Below are 21,054 nucleotides of genomic sequence, written 5' to 3'. Positions count from 1 at the left end.
TAAATACCTCATTCTCGTTAGTTGAAATAAGGTTGATTTTTTTATACCTCATAAATACCTCTTTTGATACAAGTGTAAGAAAAACAACCTCGTATACCTTAAAAATCACCTCATCAGTCTGGTTGATTTGAAGTGGATTTAACACAACCTTAAAATAAGCTTAGGTGTAAAAAAAATGACTCCATATACCTGAATAAATACCCCACTTTCTTTAGTTGAAACAAGGTAAAAATTTTTATACCTCAAAAATACCTCTGCTGTTACAAGTGTAAGAAAATCAACTTGGTATACCTCAAAAATCACCTTATCAGTCTGGTTGATTTGAAGTGAATTTTAAACAACCTCAAAACAAGCTGAAGTGTATATAAAACAACCTCGTACACCTTAATTACAACCTTGACGAAGTATAATTTTTATTGCTGTTTTCTGTGCAACCTTAAATATACCTCAAATATACCTCAAATCAACCCTAATACCTCAAAAATACCTCAAATCAACCTTAAATATACCTTAAATTTTCGTAAGGGTAACATTTAAGGATCCGAACTTTGAACTGCTCTCTTGAGCGTATTTTCCAGATTGCCGATTCGCCATTTGTTTTGAGGCTCAAGAATCCAAATCCGTTAATTAAAGAAATACACATTTATTGAGACATTTTTGCGACTGATTTCTTAACTCATTGATGATCTTTTATCTTTCAGAAAATGCTCAACATGCAAAATTTTAACTTCTTAGGTGCTTATCTGCAAGCTGCAGAGTGGCCATCATATCATTTTTTATTATAAACACCACAGTAAATAATTCTTGATCTAATTATCAATTGTTAATTTCTTTTTTCATTTTATCATACTCCCCAAAAATTTTTCTACATATCCACCTAGTTCTTATCATTTAAGCCAAGAAGTTTTAACGCAGCAATTCAAATGTAACGTAAAGTAGTACATCCTAGCCAGTGGCTGCAGTGGAATTGCTTATAATGTTTTAATATAAAGAGGTTTAATATAAATATAAATTCTAAAACTATGCTTTATTTATGGAAGTCGAAGGTGGCTTAGGTAGAATTATTAGAAGAGCGTTCGTCTCACAAAGAGGTGGCCAGATTAGAATCCCAGCGGATTCTACTCCCGGTTCATACTGATCGCAGTGTTGACGCAAAACGTCCTCAGTGGTAAACGGGTCATAAATTAGAATCCCCCTCGACATCGAACTATCCGTGGGGTTTTTCGTGGGTTTCCTCTCTATCTAATCCAAATGCAATCTAGTTCCATCAAAAGTTCCGTAAGTTTGCCGCAATGCTTGATCCAGAAGCAAGGCAGGCTTGATTTATGATAAGGTTTGAGATGCCAGGCTTTAGAGCATTCAATGTTTAAATATTTCTCTGTGTGTTTTCTTTCCATAAGAATTGCCTATTAGAATAACGAGTTAACGAAACTTGAAATAAATATAAGATCAAATTTAATAATATCTCATAATTTACTTATATTGCAAAAAGCTTAAATGCATTTCCTAATGAATAACATGTAAATTTAAGGACCAATGGGGACCCAACAGTTCTGCATCTAGGGCTGCTGTTTTCTAAATCAGGCACTGCCCAGGTAATGATTTCCTTGTCTTCTGGATTGGGTTCAAAATTACAGGGCCCTGGAGTAAAACCTTGATAATCATGAAATCCGAACAGCGTCGGCTTTCAACGCCGGCTTTAAAATAAAATAATAATTCTACCTGAGCTGCATTTGTTCAGGGGATAGAGTGCTCGCCTCTCAATGAAAGACCCAGCTTCAAATCTCAGTGAGGACGGAACGATACCATTCCTGCCTCGTTGCCGACCACAATGCTGACTAAATATTCTCGTTTATTGACTGATTACAGGTTGGAATCCCCCTTATACAAAACAGCCAGCCGCTTTCAATTTTCGTGGTTTTTCTTTCCACGCAATGCAAATTCGGGTTAGTTCCTTCAAAAAGTCCTTCGCGTAGACTAGTTTGTCCAAATGCTTCATCCAGGAGCCCCCTTGTCTTCTAGATTAGTCTCAAAATTACAAGGTTTTGGAGGTGAAATTTGTTAATCGTGAACACAAAATTGGGTCACCTGCTCAACTCTGGTTACAAAAAGAGTAATTTTATCTATTTTGTAAAAAAATTAACAAACATTTCTTAACAAGGTTGATTATCCTGTAGTTATATATATGCTGTTCCATTGCGGCTTTTACACTAGAACTAAATCGAAATTGTATAAGGCTTAACTACTTAGAAAATGTAATATTTTTTTTTTCATTTTAGACTGAGATAAGTCGTTTACCACATCCCTACAGCACCAATTGTACAGATTATATCAGTAAATGGAGAAAACAAAATGGTACGGGACCATTAACAGAACTTGTAAGTAAAAATAGGGATTCGTTTCTACAGTTTGCATTTTTACATTTATTGTAATTTTATTTTTATTTATTTGTATAGTTTTACTGCAAATTATTACATTTTTAAAAAATTTTTTAACTCTAGATAACTAAACTTAATCGGAGTTACTTTTAAAAAATCATTTGACTTAATAGACTACGAATTTAAAATATTCATATTTTTGTAGTTCCTTTATTTATATCAAACGAATCGGTGTAACTTAAAGAAAGAACTCTTTCGTTAGATATTTTAATAGATAAATTTTAGTATAAGGGTGATTCTGACGAAATATGACAATTCACTGTCCCATGCTCCAAGATCTAATAGATACTATAATACTAAAAGAACTTTTTTTAAAAAGAAAAATAATAAATAGTATTGCTGTTAGCATTTTAAAATGACTTTGCACTAGCATTGACTGTTTTGTATAGTTAAAAAATTTAATGGAACTTCAAAATTTCATGTTTCTGGCATGTCCCAAATTATGTTTCCAGTAATAACTAGCTTCAAAACTTCCCATAAATTTTTCAATGTCTAATTTTTTTTTATCTCAACTGGTGTAAGCATTTCCAGAATTTACAAAAAAATTTTTAAATAATTTCCTCTGTCAATAATTTGTTTGTCCCAAGAAAATCTGTCATTTTCCTGGTAACTTTTATTTAGTGGTTTATAACCAGAATAGATAGAGCCAGCAATCAATATCTTATATTAATAGATTGATTAGATACCCTCCGATATGAACATGTCTTGTTGCATGAATAAAGAACCAATTTTCTGGTTTCAAATCTATTTCAAAAAATTTTTCAGGGTGAGTAGGTTTTTGTGTTGTCATTTTCCTGGCTTCTTGAAATCATTAATGACATAAACTGCATAGATTTATCTAAGTTATTTTAAGAAATACTGTTGTTTTCTGCAGAATATAAACGTCTTAGGCCAAAATATTAAATTAAAGTTATATGCTACAAAATGTCGAATTTGTCATTATCCTGGCTTATGAATGCAAAAGACATTGAAGTGTTACCAGAATTTTTTTTAACTGCTAATACTGTAAGGAGGGAAAGCAAATATTAACCTAATACCAAGTTTAGGCATTATTGTAATATGTTTGGATGTAATCAAAGTTATTTATTTATTTAATGATTGATTATTATACACAATTTTATTCTGTACATATCAGCAACAAAAAAATTTTTGATTCTTTCTACAGTGGATAAAGAGAATTAATTTAAACAATTTATGATACATCGAACCTAACATAAAGGCTTAAGTTGAGTTACTTACTATTAACTTAAAATGACTGTTTTTTAAACTTCTAAGCTAATATGTCATTTTCCTGGCATTCAAGATTTGGTGAATTTTTATTTTATTTTTTTTCCTCGAGCAAATGTTAATAAGCTACACTGCTGTCTGTCAGATATTAATAAGTGTAACTAAAGAAGTATACAAAAAAAATTTAGATTATTTTGAAGACTTTAAATTTTAAGAAATTTTTTGGTCCGAATTGTCATGTTTAAAAAGAATCACCCATAAACAAGAGATGAAATTTAACTTTTGCAATGTTGGTGGGTGTTAAAATTTTACGATAACATCCCGACTTAGCAAAACTGGTACAAATATCACGAGAGTCTAGTTCCAGTTTATTCAGTTATCTAAAATTAGAATAAATTCATATTTCTTCGGTGTAGTGATTGCTTAGCATTACCTTTTAGTTATTAGCATTTAAATATTTAAAATTTATAGTGAAATGGGACTATTTTGGATCGCCTTTGCAAGTATTTTAAACTCTCTTCAATTTAATGGAAATAAACGTACCAAGAAATAACAGATGAAAAAATTTCACGTAATCATTTTTTCTTTCAAATATGTCGAAGTTTCAAAGAAGGCAATGAATTTAGCTGGGGGAAAATTCAATAGTATTGTACAGTGCGAAAAAAAATGGATTACTCAGATTAACTTTTGATCTAATGAACGGATCTTCAAGTTCTAAGACTCAATATTAATGGTTCTAAATAGTGACCACAATTAGTGCAAACGATATTTCAAGTTACAAAATCAGAAACAAAAACGTACTTTCTCTGAATAAACAGCAGCATGAAAATGTTGCATCTCAGAGATTTCTCAGAAACTATTCAGTTAATTTCACTCAAATTTTGTATTTTTCTGTGTTAAATTACATTCTTTGAAATGACATAATAAATTCTATACCTTACAATTCAAACTTTTTTCGATTATTATTATATAAAATAATAAAAAATAAATATTTACTGCAGTTTATTTTTTGATTAGAATTGTTTTTGGACTAACAAATTTTATCATTGTGAGTAAATAAAGATTTTTTTAATTCGCTTTAAGACTTCTTGAGGTATGGCGAAATACGCAAAAAATGAAATTAACATTAAAGGGTTCCAAACTTTGGTTCTCTCTTCTGATCAAACTATGATGACTATATCTCCAAGATTTCGATTACCCCCTATATTTTGGGATCACAAATTCTAATCCATTGGAAATTATGTATATGTTTATTCTGAGAAAGTGCAGTTTTGAATCTGATTTGGTAACTTAAAATATCGTCTGCTCCTATTAATTAGCATATTATAGGTCACCCTCTAAAACCATGAATATTGAGTCCTCGAACATAAAGATCCGATCATTAGATCAATAGTTATTCAGGGTGGTCTTTTTATGGCACATTGTGCAAAGAAGAAGTGGTTTATAAAGAAATTTATAAAGATTTTTTTAATTCAAATTCGAATATGGATTTGCAGCAAAGTACAAAAAAAAGTTTACAATCTGTTTAAATTATCCAGAATAAACGCGTTAGTTTGCAAAACAAACAACAGGTGAAAAAAATTTTATTTAGTTTCTTTTTTTTTTAAATTCAACTTATGCGAACAACTTTTCATGAAATACAAAAAAAAACGAAGGCAAAGAACTTTAACTAAAGCTTTCAGTGGTAGGAGGCGCTGTATTGGAAGGCCTGAAAAAGTATCGTTTCCAATTTGGCAAAGATTTTTGAAAATAATTTTGTTAAAAGAACAATTGGAGAGAAGTATAAAAAAAAGATTTATTTCTTTAGGAATGCATTGAACATTGCAAGTTAAATACACTGCTCTCTGCTGGTAAATGCATTGATGAAAATGTTTACTATTCTCATTCATCTGAACATTTATGTGGATTTGGTGAGTTATTAAGCAAATACACTATATTGTAGTTGAATTCCGGTTGTTTGTCAAAATTTTTCAAGTGGTAGTATTAAATACTACTAACTTAGTACTTAATGCGATACATATATATATATATATATATATANCCGAAACAAAAACTGGACCCTACCTCGTTATTTTTAGGTCAATAGAAATGCACTGAGAACAATAGAATACTGTAACACCATCATTAGACATACTCAAAATAAAATAAAAATCGCCACTAAACTATAGCTGATAAGTATAGTTGTAACATTTTAGCAAGCAGCATTATTAAAAATTATTACCTTTTCACACACATGCGTTCTCAATTTTAATTGGCTGTTTTGTGCCTTACTAACCGTAAGTCTTCTGTGATTGGCTATTTGAAATTTCCAAATGGATATTTCAAAACCCACTGCTTTATGTTTTCATTTTAATATTCTGAGAATGAAAATACATCAAAAAGAAAATAAAATTTTTTAGCTTGAAACGAAGATTTTGAGCATATTTGCAAGTGGTACGAGTTATAAAGATATATTAATAATTAGAAGTGTAAAAAAGAGAGTTTTGGAATGTTTTGTAAGAAAGTTTGCTACAAGTTCTTTAGGTTTCTGATGATGCTCGTCTGCTTAACATATAGTGCCTAACTTAGCCCCATGTCCATACAGATGTTGCCAAAAGAATAATTAAATACTCGGAGATTAGCATCGATGCCAACCTGAGGATTCTAGCTAACCACACTTTTAGAGCCAAGTTGGCTCAGGAGATAGAGCGCTTGCCTCCCAATGAGGTGACCTGGGTCAGAATCCCAGCAATGGCTGGTCAATACGAATTCCTCACCAACCACAGTGGTAAACGGATCACGGGTTAGAGCAACGTCTCCTATAACTGAAAGCCTCCGCACGGTTTTTTATAGGTAGTCCGAAAAGACTACTGTGAAGGATATCCACTTTTCGAACGATTCATTTAATACAAAATCTAGTTAAAATAAAAAAGTGGTAGCAAATATATGACTAAAAATTTTTTTAATTTATGAATGTTATTGGTTTACCTCATTCACTTGTCAACCACTACAGATTCAATTTTTAAATATATATGATAAGTTTCTCTCAATTACTTTAATAAAAGGTTTTGGGTTCATGCGCACAACTGGCTCACTTTTTAAATAGTCTGCGCTGACTACTTATAGAAGACCGTGTGGAGGCTTTCTAATGTAGGAGGTGATGGTTAGAGTCCCCTTACGTCTGACTTTTCGCATTTTTAATCACCATATGATGCAAATGCGTGTTAGTTCCATCAAAAAAGTCCTCCACGAAGGCAAATGTCTCCCAATACTTGATCCAGGAGCTCCCTTGTCACCTGGATTGGATTCAAAATTACGAGGCAAAATTGCGAATTGAACATTGGCTGTCGTAAACTCAATATTGAGTCGACTGTTCAACGACGATTATAATATTAGAAATGACAGAGAAATATCAAACGGTTTATCTTTCCAGCAGAGTCATCATCATCATCAGTGGTGGATACAGCGGGGGGGGGGGGGGTCATGACCCCCCCCAAATTGGAAAAAAAAAATTTAAATAGTTTACAAAAGAAATAAATATTTTAAAAATTATTTAAGGGGGCATATACACCTAGGTAGATCGGAAAAATCGATTTTTTTTTCCCCTTTAATTACGTTCTTCACTGTTTCAAGAATCATAATTCAAAAGATTAAAACGAAATTCATCATAGTTTCATTATCAACATTAGCAAGAACCAGAAGCAAACAGAAGCAGGACTTGAAGTGCCCGACGATCTTTCCAAGATTTATTAATGCCTGTGACATCGATTTGTACCCATCAATCAATATGTTGTTGAGAATTTTAATAACTCTGCCAGTTGGTGCAGCAACAGCAGAACGTTCCTTTTCAACTCTTCGACGTCTCAAAACTTGGCTTAGAGCAACTCAAAATCAAGAACGATTAAATGGACTCTCATTCATCGAGAAATTGATTTGGATGTTGAAAAAATCATTCACAGATTTGCCACAGTTTCTAAAAAGCACATTACGTTTATTATTTAAAGGTTTTGGATACTTGAATTATTTATGTTTATTTAAAAAAAAAATTTATAAAAAAAATTAATTGTGGGGGGGGTCTGAGTTTGAGCCTCCCAGGAAAAATTTCTGGATCCACCCCTGATCATCATGCATTTTTAAATGAACGCTTGAGGATGTTTAAGGGTTTTTTTTCACAAAGGGATTAATCTGGTAGCTACTTTTTATCTGGTAGCTACTTTTATGAATTCAAACTCAATTCTTGTTTGAATAAATTTGATCTAAAATGACTTTGACTTCCATTTTGCTTAAATAATTTAAACATACATATTGAAGATCTACTACTGATGACTGGGCTAAATATAACATAAAATATCTGCTTTCAACGTCAATTCAAATCTTATTTTATTACAACTAAGTGACAGCTTCTTCAAGGAGCGTAAAAGTTAATCGTACATATTTATTTAAGATCATCTCCGAATAATAGACTATACTGGCAGAGGAATCATAAATAAAGAAACAATAGCCTTCCTGATGATCGACATATCCAAAGCATTCGATAAAGTATGGCACACTGGTACAATATATAAACTCATACAGCTGAATTTTCCATCCGGCATAATCAAACTCCTATCCTGCTATCTTTCTAATAGAATTCAAATCACCATCAAAAACAAAAAATCCACAAAGAGAAACATCACAGCCGGAGTACCACAGGGCAGCATTCTGGGACCGATATTATACATATTATACACTTATGATTTTCCTATAAGCAAAGCCGATTATAACAGCATAACAGCCTATTACGCAGACGATACCGGTATTATTATTAAATCCAGAAACCCAAATCATGCTCTTCAAAAACTACAAGACCATATAGACGAAATAGAAGACTGGTGCTTAAAATGGAAAACTGCAGTAAATGCTGGAAAATCACAAATATTAATTATACAAAAAAGAAGAATTTAAATACTTCCACAACTTCAACCAAAAATGTTCAACATACCAATACCAATAGTTAAAAAGGCAAATTATCTTGGCCTTATAATCAATAGCAAACTCACCAGGAATGATCACATCAAAAGCACAATAGATAAAGCAAATGTAGCAATAATAGCCATACAACCATTAATATATAATCAGAATATGTCACTTAAACTAAAGAAGCTACTATATACAGCAATGATCCGCCCAATACTTACCTATGCCTCACCTGCCTGGACAACGATACCTCAACATCTACTGAAGAAATTAAACCAATGCTAAAACAAGATCCTTAGAAAAATAACCTATGCAGGATGGTTCATCCGGAATACCAATATACATGCAGACCTCAAAATACCAACTCTCACAGCATATATACAAGCTAAACGCTGATTTTTTCGATAAAGCCATAGAATGTAACACAGCAAATTTTAATGAAATCTTTAAATTTGAAAATTATATCAAAGATAAAAACTACAGACCAATAGCTGCACATTTCACCTCCGACGCCTCATATCATAACTATCAAAACAAATAATTTCATCAACCTTTCTGAAAATAACGTTTACTCATGCTGATACAATTCTGAACAACTCCAAAATCAAACAAACACAGTTTAGAGCAAGCTGCTCAATTTATTTTTCATTCCTTTTTAGTTATTCAAGGAAAGAGCTTGAAACATTCATAAAAGCAACTCCATTGCCTGCTTACCTCATTGCTCAATCAAAACTGTTCTAAAATTCCAGATGAATGGGATAGGGGCCGCTTCGCGGCCCAGGTGCCCAATAAAGTCAAAACAGTAGGACTACTATTTAAGATCATATTATTATTTGATGGTGATGAAAGCGATTGCGAATCAAATTTATTAAATAAAAAAAATAACATTTTGTATTTCTACCACTTTAATTATTTGAGAAAAATATCCTCTCGGAAACAGTAGAAATTGGCAAGTATGGGTTAGTAATTTTCACTAAGGCCAGTATGTTAGTAAAAATGAGAAATAAAACGTGTCGAACAAAAACGCAATCGTTAACAAGAACAATATTTTTGGATTTTATAAATTTTTTCCCCGATAATTCGTGTTTACAAAATGAAGAAATTAAGTGAACATAAAGAGTATCTACCATTGACAAGAATCTCATACTGAAATACCTCTTAATGATTCTATTAATGACAACTTTATGAAGAGAAAAAATGATTTCCTTTCCCATTCTCTATAACCAATTACAATTCTTCGATACTTATATATAAAAATTGTTTGGCATCACTTTTATTACAAAAAAAAATTTAAGAAATGTAAAAGAATAAGTATACCAAATTAGATACTGAATGAGAAAAAGCCCGTAAGGCCCAGTCCCACTACAACGAACGAACCAAATTAACTTGGATTCTGCAGTTGTCTGATAGTCTACAACAGTGGTTTCCAACTGGCGGCCCGCGAAGCCTTTTTTTGTGGCCCGCGAAGTTATATATATTAGTAGTCATTTCTTTGCGGACAATTTTCGTAAAAAATCAATATGGGTTTAAAATAATTTTCTCGTTAATAAAATCCTAATTACTTCGTTTCTGTGAAATTTATCATACCAATGGTGCAAAAAAATTTATTTCTCAGGGTTAGCATCCGAGAAAATATTTATTCAAATACGAAAATAATCGTGCATTTTCTTTTTTATTTCCTTTTTTTTTTTGTATTTTGTGAATATAATTTAGCATGTGTGTATCAGAAATTTTCTCGAAGAAATTCTCCGATTTAACTTTTTGAAACCACTCATTTTGGACGAAAATATTTACACACACATTTGTAAATTTTAAATTTAAAATAAAAATATCTATTCTCTGGTAGTTGCAGCAGACAAACCTCAATTTTGTCATTGAACATTTTGAGTGCTACTTTGTAAGTTTTAATATCAACCTTTTTAAAGTTTTATTTCTTAACAATTAGAAATCTGTTGCACATTAATTATTTAATACATGGGTGCACATTAAAGTTATTGTAGTCCGAATTTTTTAATATGCAATTAAATATTTTTAAAAATCTACTTCTTATTTTAATTTGTAATTCAATACTTTTGTTTTGTGCAACTTGGTAAAAATCTGACAGTAATATTTAATGTTCCTTCAAACATAAAAGAGCCCTACATAAAATTTTGATAAAGTTGCGGCGTGCCATTTGATTTGTGTTTTTAATTGTGGCCCCCGGCCTCATGTAAATTAGAAACCCCTGGTCTACAAGCTTAAAATTGTGCTGATCATTGTTGGCATAGATCACAATATTAACTATCTTCTACGTAACACTTTTTAAGAAAGACAACTCCTTTTTTTCAAAAAAAAAACTTGTGGTAGATAAAAACAGAGATTTGATTAAATCCCTACGGTAGATAATCAATTTATGGAAGATGTTAAAATAACTTCATAGAATGTGATGTCCCTAAAAAAAGTAAGTTATTTGATCAAATCCCTTAAATGTTTTACTCGAATAAATTGAATAATATTGTTTGGATGTAACGGTCAATGCAGTCATTTAGCTAATATTAATAATCACCTGTTATTATTAACAATAACGAAGTCGGTTAAAGTGAATAGTATTTTGGGCAAATTAATTGGGCCACAATGTGACACTATGATCTATTGCAGTTATTCGATTCCTCAATATAAAAAAATTTGCTACCACTTTTATTACAAAAATAATTTTAATAAATACAGCACCATAAATAGTAATCAAATGTGCGTTTTACTTAACTTTTTTTGTGTTAGAATAGTGCTAACTATTGTTGGCACAGATTCAAAAATTAACCTTCGTCCACTTCGAGTTCTTTAACCCTTTTGAAGGCCGTGGTAAGCGTACTTACCACCACGTTTTACCACTTTCAATTTAGGTTTCTATTTTTCAATAACTTCAGCTTTCTTGAAGTGAGTTTAATAAAATTGGTAACCATTTGCCACTTTTAAAAAACGTATAAAAGTTATAAAATACATAATTCCTTTTGAAGTTTGTAGAATTTAAGGAATTTATTTTATAAATAAAGAAAAATAAAAGTCAGTAAGTTCCTAATAGGTCATGTTAAATATATTTACCACCAAAAAAGTGGCATTTTTATAAACTAAATTAGTTTTTTTTTATATCAATTACAGTTCTTAAAACAATTTCAATTCCAAAAATACTTTAATTTACCTTTACTAGAAATAAAGGGCCCGTTAAAGGATGACGACTCTATTTTTTTCTTTAAAAAAAACTTGTGGCAGCACAAGAGTTTCACGATCAGGATTTACTTTGAAGAAACATGGTAGTTCTGTCTATCATAAGAAATTTGTCGAAAAAGAGATATGAAAAAACAGAGATTATTAACAATATTATTATTAACAATGTTATTATTAACAATAACGAAGTCAGTTGAAGTGAATATTATTTTGGGCAAATTAGGGGCCCCCAATGCGGCACTATAGTTTATTTTATTTTATAACCGTCGTTCAACAGTCTACACAAATTTTCGGGTTTACGGCTACTAATGTTCAACTCTGTAGCCTTGAGTTTTTGAACCCAATCCAGAAGACAAGGGAACTCCTAGATCAAGCCTTGGGAGAATTTTTCCATAGTGGAGAACTTTTTTGATGGATACAAAATACGCAAATCTCACACGAAAACCTCCCACTGTTCGCCTGACAGCAAGGGAACTCTAACCCAAGATCCGTTTCACTGCACTGAGGATATTTCACGTCAGCACTGTGGTCGGTGCAAGCCGAATGCGGAATTAGTATCGACCAGCCATCACTGGGATTCAACCTGGTTCACCTCATTGGAAGGAGAGCGCTCTATCCCCTGAGCCATCATGGCTCATTTGGCGCTATATGTAATTATGTATGTATACATATAATAGTGAGTTAAAAATCGTTATAATAAGGAAATTCTTTTTTTAATATACTGCATTCATACAAGGCTCTTAAATCTCGCCTTAATATTAACTCAAGATATTCAAACTCGGTCACGTATATTATACTGTAGTACCATACGAGGCACTATAATACCATACCAAAAGAGATATTATATCTATCAGAATTTGTCAGATTTACCAGTTAATTTACCAGTTTACCATTAATACTAACCAATGAAATTTAGTTAATGTAATAATTTTCCAACTCATTTCGATGGAATGTTCCAATACGCATGTGTAATGGTAACAATACCCTTCAAACAACTAAACAATGTCAGTTGTTTGTAAACTTAGCATGGGGAAATCTGCACTTAATATGCGTTGTTATTTTACTGCACGAATACTTTGTGCTAAAAAGTTTTGATTCTTTTTGAAGTTATACTTCTTATGCGACTTCCAGCAAGGTTGCGTTAAACGTTTAACGCTACATTTTTATTGGCCGGGAAATCACGTAGTAGGATCCAGTTTTCCCTCATTCATTTCCATATTGTTTTGGTTCTCACTAGCATAAAAATAATAAAAGTCATAAAAGTATTGTTTTTCTATAAATATTTTTTTAGTTTGTTTTGATACACATATAATTTAATAGGGTAGTATTTTTTATTTTCAAATTTAGTGGATAACAATTGTAAAAAATGAGTGAAAACAATCCCACGGACAATGCGACGGATTTAAGGTTATGTCAAGGTACGTCTCTTGTGAATATCAATTGATTGTTAGGTTTTCTCTTCTGAAATTACATTATGACGCATTCACATACATTATTAATACAAATACATTTTCCATGGCGAGACGATGAGGCAACCACAAGCACTTCCACTAGTTCAAGAGATCCACGAGGGAAAAATGAACAATATTACCGTTATTACAGAGCACGGAAGCGAGCGGAGCATGAAAAAGAGTCTTTGAATAGAACTAGTGATCTTTCTACGACTGCTGATTCTTCTACAATTAACGTCGCAGGTTACGAAGTTTAACTTCTTCCACGCGGAAGGACTCCACTCACTATTTTTTTAAAATTCTTTTTACGTTTTTATTTTTTTAAAAACCGTTAGCCTTAAAAATAAACACAACAATGAGTGTTGTGTTTTCCTGGCAAATGCATCCCGATCAGTAACACTTAACCTTAAAGGGTAGGGTAGGATTACTGCACAGTGGCACTTAACCTCAAAAATATCAGTATTTGGAATACAGGGCAGAAGCATTTAACATTAAAAACACACGAATATAGTGCAAACAGGGCAATGGTTATCACTTCCCTTGATTAATCTGACTGTTAAAAATAATAAACAGCGATTATAAATAGACGCATTTCATGCACCAATATTTTCGTTAATGCATTGTAACGAGCCGCGATCGGTTAGGGGATAGAGCGTTCGCCTTCCAATGTGGCGAACCCGGTTCGAATCCCAGTCGATACGAATTCCGCATCCGGCTTGCACCGACCCCGGTGCTCACGTGAAATATCCTCAGTGGTAGACGGATCATGGGTTAGAATCCCCTTGCCGTCAGGCTAACCATGGAAAGTTCTCGCAGTCTTCCTCTCCATGTAACGCAAATACTGGGTTAGCTCCATCAAAAAGTCCCCCACGTAGGCAATTTTTTCCACTACTCAATCCAGGAGTTCCCTTGTCTTCTGGTTCAAAACTACAAGGCTACGGAGTTGAACATTTGTAGTCATAAATCCATAAAATTGGGTCGGCTGTTCAACGACGGTTATAAAATAGAAATAATACTTTGTAACGGAACCGTGATGGCTCAGGGGATAGAGCATTCGCTTTCCAATGAGGTAAACCGGGTTCAAATTCCAGCGATGGCTAAACGATACGAATTCCTCTTCCGGCTTACACCAACCACAGTGCTGACGTGAAATATCCACAGTGGTAGACGGCTCATAGGTTAGAGTCCCCTTGCCGTCTAGCTTATCTTGGAAGGTTCTTGTGGTCCTCTTCTCCATGTAATGCAAATGCGGGTTAGTTCCATCAAAAGTCTGCCACGAAGGCAAATTTCTCCTAATACTTGATCCAGGAGTTCCCTTGTCTTCTGGATTGGTTTCAAAATTACAAAGCTACGGAGTTGAACATTAGTAGTCGTATTAGTAGTCGGCTGTTCAACGACTGTTTTGAAATAAAATGAAATATTTTGTAACGATATTAAAATTTATGATCTCAAAATTACAAAAATTATCCTTCATTAACACTTATGATGATATTCTAAAAAAAACTCTTTTAACTCTTCCCGGTGCAATGTATCCAATCTGGTTTCGATTCTCAATTTAAGAGTATCTAGCCTCTGAGTAGAAAAGTTGTTAATCATATACTACAATTTGTTGCAGGTATTGAAACAATAACCAAGGATGTTATTAAAGAATGCAGCTCTAGATGTAAACCTGCCTGTTTGTAAGTAATACTTATATTTATAATATTTTTTTAAGCAGCAGAAACCCAAATATACTTTATTCCGTAACATAATCGTTTTAATAGACTAGTTTTTTTTTAATTTTTGGAATAATATGGTGAGCAGGTTTATTCACACCTGTCGAAATAAAGTTACCAGACCTATGAATATATATATTCATAGTTAGGTATTAACTGTTTGAACACCAATGCTTTAATTTTGGAACATGTGTATTTTTCAAAATGTTAAAGACTCCTCAATTCATTTATTCTTAGAATATTCCGTATAATAGAACCTAGTACAATAGAACCTAGTAGAATAGAACCTAGTACAATAGAGCCTAGTAGAAGATGTAAAGATGTTTTATTACAGAAATAACAAAATATTTTAATGATATTTATTTCAGGGAGCAAATATATGAAATGAAATATGAAGAAATGGAATTTAACAGCCGTATTGTAAGATTGTTTATTCTTTATTAGATTTTATTTTAACTTTATTTNTATATATATATATATATATATATATATATATACTTCGTTCTTTGGATTAGTTTACGATAGCTAAAAATGTTTTTGTTACCAGTTTTTACTCTTTTCCGTTGTGATATATATAAACATTCAGCCCTGAGGGCTACTGCAGAAAAGTGAAATGCTTCTGTTATTTATCACTCAAAAAACTCTTAATAAATTGTGGCAGATTTGCAAAATTGTATAACATTTTCATGGAAGTCAAAACACTGAATAAGTTACTGTTAAATTACTACTACTACCGTAATTATTATTACTGTCATTATTATTATTACTATTTTTTTGTCGTATGCCTGTTTAGGCAGAGAGGGTGCGATTGTTCTGTTTTTCAGTGGCGCCATCTATGGCCAGGAATTCGACTTCTGCCACGCCATTCACACAACCACAACCCGTTTATAGGGCGGGTCACATTCACACACAAAGGAGAGAGAGAGAGACAGGGAAACATCCATGCCTTGCCCAGGATTCGAACCCAGGACCTTTCTGATGCAAGATCAGTTCCCTGCCCCCCTACACAGCCAGTCGGCCATTATTACTATTATTAACAAATAAATAAACAAGGTTACATGGTAGAGAAGACACTTCATAATTTTTGCTTTAACTGCAACTTTAGATTATTTTTTTTCGCCCTTTTTAAAAAATAGGAGTTACTAAGTTTTGAATAAGTATGCATATTTTAGGAGTAACTTTTAATTTACCTTTCTTCAGTTAACGTACATAAGAGAACAAATAACTACACCTCCTACATAGCTTCCTCCAGTATTCAAACTGGTTTAGATGTATCCAGCCCCGCTTACCTCAGTTAGATTTTGATCGTGTTTTTGTTTCTTCTCTGCTGAATTATTCATTTGCATTGTGTATACTTTTCTTAACTTTAATTTTAATCAATATTTATTAAACCAGGTATCAAAGAGATCACTCTTAATAAAACATGTATGGCAAAGATGCCAACTGCTCCGGACAAGACAAAATAATTAAAAATTCGGTAAAGAACTACAAAGTAAATTTTGCAAATATTTGACTATTTTTGCTTGCTTTTTAAAAGGTATGGCTTGATTTAAGTAGTGTAAAGTGGTGAATTATATAAGCCTACAAATTATTTAGAAATAGTGGAGGATAAAAATCCACTAAATTGAATTTATTAAATCACGAATCACAATTGACAAACTACGACTTTAAAATATATATTTCCTATCCGGAGCAAGTTGGCATCTCTGGTATGGGAATGGATTCAACTTTGTTTAGAAAAGAAATTTTCTGGAATAATTTTCAAAGTTTAAGATTATTCATGTATCTATTTGAAAAGTATTAAACATCTTATGAGAAGATTTCTTTTATCATTATAGTCATTTTATCTATTAAGCTAATGATTTGTAAACAATTTTTAGTGTAACGAGAGTGATGAAAACTGTCGGTAAGTATCATAATATTCTCAATTCCCTTTTGCACCAATATTCTTTTTTATATCATATTTTATTATTATTATCTCTTTTATTTGGGAAAAAAGATGCTTATTACTGTTTCATACCTGGAAACTTTTAGTTCTTTCGAGTATGATGTTTCTCAGTGGTAGCAAAATGTAATTTAAATTGTAATTTTAGGCAGTGACATGCACTGTATTTGAAGTTTTCACACTGGTAAGTTACCATAAGAGGATTACATATTATTATATATATTTAAATTTCTTAAAAATAATGGTGGTCAAAAAGATGATAAATTAAGTTTATAAATGTAAGGAATGTATATAGCGCATTCATTTACTAAAACTTTAAATGTAGAAATAAAATGTTACGCTGTTTGCATCTTCAGATAATATGGTAACATAAGCATTTCATTTTTGGCTTAGGTTAAAACTTTTATTTAATGCACATATATTACCGTCTCTTGTTTAAAATATTATATAAATATTTCATTCCTAATTAATTTGGTAGCGAAATAACGTAATAAAAATGTAAGTTTTTATATTTTTTATGCATATACAGATCTATCTACTTTCTACGTTTTTTATTTTCAAAATAGTTATTTTACTAGTAACTAAGTCTATGGTAGTTAGTATTATTCTTTGTTTTGTAAATTTGCTTCAGTATTCCGCGCAAATGTATTGACAAAATTACCAAAAATTCTGAAAGCTTTAATTTTTAAATGTCTACAACTCTTTAAATTATTTTGAAAAAAATCGTTGTAGTATGCAGCCTGTAGTAAACGCGTAAGCTACAAGTACGTAAAACCATATAATAATTTAAAAATACGAAAAAAATTAATCAACCCGGTGGAAAATTAAAATCCCCATAGTCGATATTAATTTTCCGACGGATCGGTTAATGCCGCTTTGCTGCAGCGTACCGAGATCTGCGTGATTTCCAATGTTTTATATATATATGTGGGGTGTGTGTACTGTATGGTATATATGATGGGATATTTCACTCTACTAGCTACCCCCTATTACCCCTATTCTAATAGCTTCAAGCGAGACACGAAAATAAAATTAGGTATAATAACTTAGTTTTCAATTTTCTAAAAGAAGATAAAGTAGTGCATTAAAAATACATTTATTAAAGTTTCTTTTCTTTCAGAACAGAATTCATCCTGCTCAAGATATCTTTCCGAAGATTTCGCCTCACTAAACAGATATATGAGCCAAAATACACAGTAAGGTTTTAATAAACAAAAAATTTATGTCTAATTGACTATAACTTTTTGAAATTTTAACAGAAGCTGATTCTATAAACATTCATCAACTCTAAACTCAAATATGCTGCACTTTTATTTTTAAAAATGGCACATTAAATAGTCATAATAAAACTGCACATAGCTATCCTACCATAATGTTGCTCATCACAAAATGTTTCTATACAATGTTTTTAAACAATTTTCATGATGTTTTCATATGGGCCGCTGCACGGCCCAGGTGCCCAGTTTTTGGATAATAAAAGCAAAAGCAAGCACATAGCTATCCAATCAGCAGAAAACTCGTGATATACTTGCCCGGATTTTCTAACCACTGTTTACGATTTTAGTGTTTAATGCAGAAAAAGAACAAAATTGTTAAGTATGTAAGTCATAAACTGGAAAGTCTAAAATAATGGTTGCTGTAAATCAAGGTAAAAAAAAATTTTTGTAAGGTACTATTCAACTTTAATGATAACTTCTCCCGACTGAAAGTCTGAAGATCTCCCATGGAACAGGAGTAAACCCATTTCTGATGAAGGGAAATTGCAGAAATGGCATCACTCACCCATAACCACCCCCCCACCTAAACTAATCTTCGTAACCACAGTAAGCACCAAATTTATCTTCGTAATCGTCTTATCTCCGTAACCACCAGCCACCGAGCCAGGTGTTTGAAGAAAGTCACGTAAAAATCGAATGGTAAACAAGTTGTAGCTTGTGAGCCACATATAATTTTTTTTTGAATTTTTTTTTCAAAGTTTAACGACCACTGGACTAAGATAACAAACTTGTTTCTGTACTCATTTTATTACTAGTCTTGCAAAACTGTTATAGTTATGAGCATAATCATAAAATTTTTATTTTGAAATAACCAGTAAGTGAGTAACTAAATGTAATTAAGCCAAGTCCTTATTATCTAGCCCATAATCATTATCATACGAATCATACCAGTTTTTTTATTTCAATCATGATTTCCATTTCATTGTTTAAGTTGTATATTTCCTAAGCTAAAAGGCAAACCTAGAGTCCTCATAATCATAGTTTGTAGCTGCTCAAGGCATTTAGTTCCCGAAATGGTTTTTTACTTTTTCATATTGATTTACCAAATAATGTTCAGGTTCTTGATGGTTTAAGAGCTTACAACATGTATTGGCCTGCCAATAATTTCGCTTTTTACAAAATATTTTGTAAAAACTAGGAAGTATTTGTTGTTTAAAAGTATTCATTGTTGTTTAGAAGTACGCATTGTTGTTTACATATTCATATATTACATCGTTCATTTCTTTCTGCAGAGTATAGAACTGTTTAGTTACATTGGAGGATTCATGGGATTATGGCTGGGTCTGAGTCTAGTATCATTTTTCGACTTTTTGGAATCACTATGTTTACTGACGTACTTTCCATTGAGACGAAAAAGTAAAAAGAAACTCTGAAAGTGCTCATATGACAAGGAAAACATAAAATGTCCATCTACTTAAGCGGTTCAATTTGCTTTGACTTTTGAGGAAAATCTAAAGCAAAAATGGAAGTGTATGTATTTATTTATTGCGTCATGAAAATTAATAAAATTAATGAATAGTAACTACATATTTTACTGTTTTCTTATACATAATCATTCACACACAGTTTCTGAAATTCGATATCTTTATTTTTCAAAAAGCAATTTACGTATTAAATACACACAAGGGTTGGGCATGCATATGGTAATACTTATATACTAATTCTCGTATTTAAACAATCCTTCTTTCAGCAGCAAATATTTTGGAAGATTTTACATGGGAAAAACTGTAGTCACAACTTGAAAGATCAATCTTCAGCGAAAAAAAAAGCTTGAAGACAGCAATTGAGAAGAAAGCTCAATTCAAGAGAAGCTTGAAGCTCAAGCTTGTCTTGAATTGAGACCTGGGCACCTGACCCGCGAATTGGCCCCTATCCCATCCCTCATGTATTTTTCTATTTTGAATTGGTTCTTTGTGGTCAGCGATCTATGTTGTTGTTGTGTCCAATCCTTCAAGATCTAGCAACAGCTATATCAGATCCATGAGACCATTTACCCTAGTAAAGTCCAGCATCAGAAGTGGACTTACATGTACATCTTCCTGAGCTAAACCATCACCTCCTACATCCAAAAGCCTCCCCACGGTCTTTTATAAGTAGTCCGCGCAGACTATTTAAAGAGTCAACCAGTTGTGCGCATTAACCCAAAATCTTTTATAAAAGTAATTGAGAGAAATTCATCATATATATTTGAGAATTGAATCTGTAGTGGTTGACAAGTGAATAAGGCAAACCAATAATATTCATAAANACTGAGCAGATATATGAGCCAAAATATACAGTAAGGTTTTAATGAACAAAAAATTTATATCTAATTGACTATATTTTTTTTTAAACTTTAACGAAAGCTGACTCTGTAAATATCCATTAACTCTAAACTCAAATATGCTGTATTTCAATCTTTTTAAAAATGGCACTTTTAAAAGTCATAAAAAAACTGCACGTAGCCATCCTATCAGCAGAAAATTGATGAAATACCTACCCGAATTTTCTTGCCACTGCTTACGTTCTGAGCGTTTAATGCAGAACAAGAGCAATATTGATAAGTAAGTCATAAACTCGGAAATCTAAAATAATGCTAATATATGTTGTCAATCAATATAAAAAAATAAATGTAAGGTACTATTCACCTTTAACGAGAACTTCTACGACTGAAAGTCTGAAGATGTCTGCTGCCATGGAAACAAGAGTAAACCCATTTCTGATGAAGGGAAATTGGAGAAATGGCTTGACCTCCCCCACCTAAACGAATCTTCGTAACCACAGTAAGCACCAAATTAATCTTCGTAATCATCTTATCTTCGTAACGACAGTAACCACCAGCCACCGAGTCGGGTGTTTGAAGGAAGTCAGTTAAAAATCGAGTAG

At 32.1% G+C, this 21,054-nt stretch overlaps 1 protein-coding gene across 1 annotated transcript in view; it reads left to right on the top strand.

Moving 5' to 3' along the window:
* Window positions 1–19,706, top strand: part of LOC139426501 (uncharacterized) — a 25,535-nt gene extending 5,829 nt beyond the window's left edge. The window contains exons 3-9 of the mRNA XM_071185664.1: window positions 2,280–2,378; window positions 5,473–5,575; window positions 14,868–14,931; window positions 15,336–15,387; window positions 16,848–16,873; window positions 18,033–18,108; window positions 19,422–19,706. Of these exons, the coding sequence (XP_071041765.1) occupies window positions 2,280–2,378; window positions 5,473–5,575; window positions 14,868–14,931; window positions 15,336–15,387; window positions 16,848–16,873; window positions 18,033–18,108; window positions 19,422–19,562 (561 nt within the window). The 3' untranslated portion in view covers window positions 19,563–19,706. The remainder of the gene's footprint in view (window positions 1–2,279; window positions 2,379–5,472; window positions 5,576–14,867; window positions 14,932–15,335; window positions 15,388–16,847; window positions 16,874–18,032; window positions 18,109–19,421) is intronic.
* Window positions 19,707–21,054: the final 1,348 nt, after the last annotated feature.

Source organism: Parasteatoda tepidariorum, chromosome 9, assembly GCF_043381705.1.
Source record: "Parasteatoda tepidariorum isolate YZ-2023 chromosome 9, CAS_Ptep_4.0, whole genome shotgun sequence".
Lineage (NCBI taxonomy): Eukaryota > Metazoa > Arthropoda > Arachnida > Araneae > Theridiidae > Parasteatoda > Parasteatoda tepidariorum.
The sequence above is the reverse complement of the archived record's forward strand: the minus strand, read 5'-3'. Positions and strand labels throughout refer to the sequence as shown.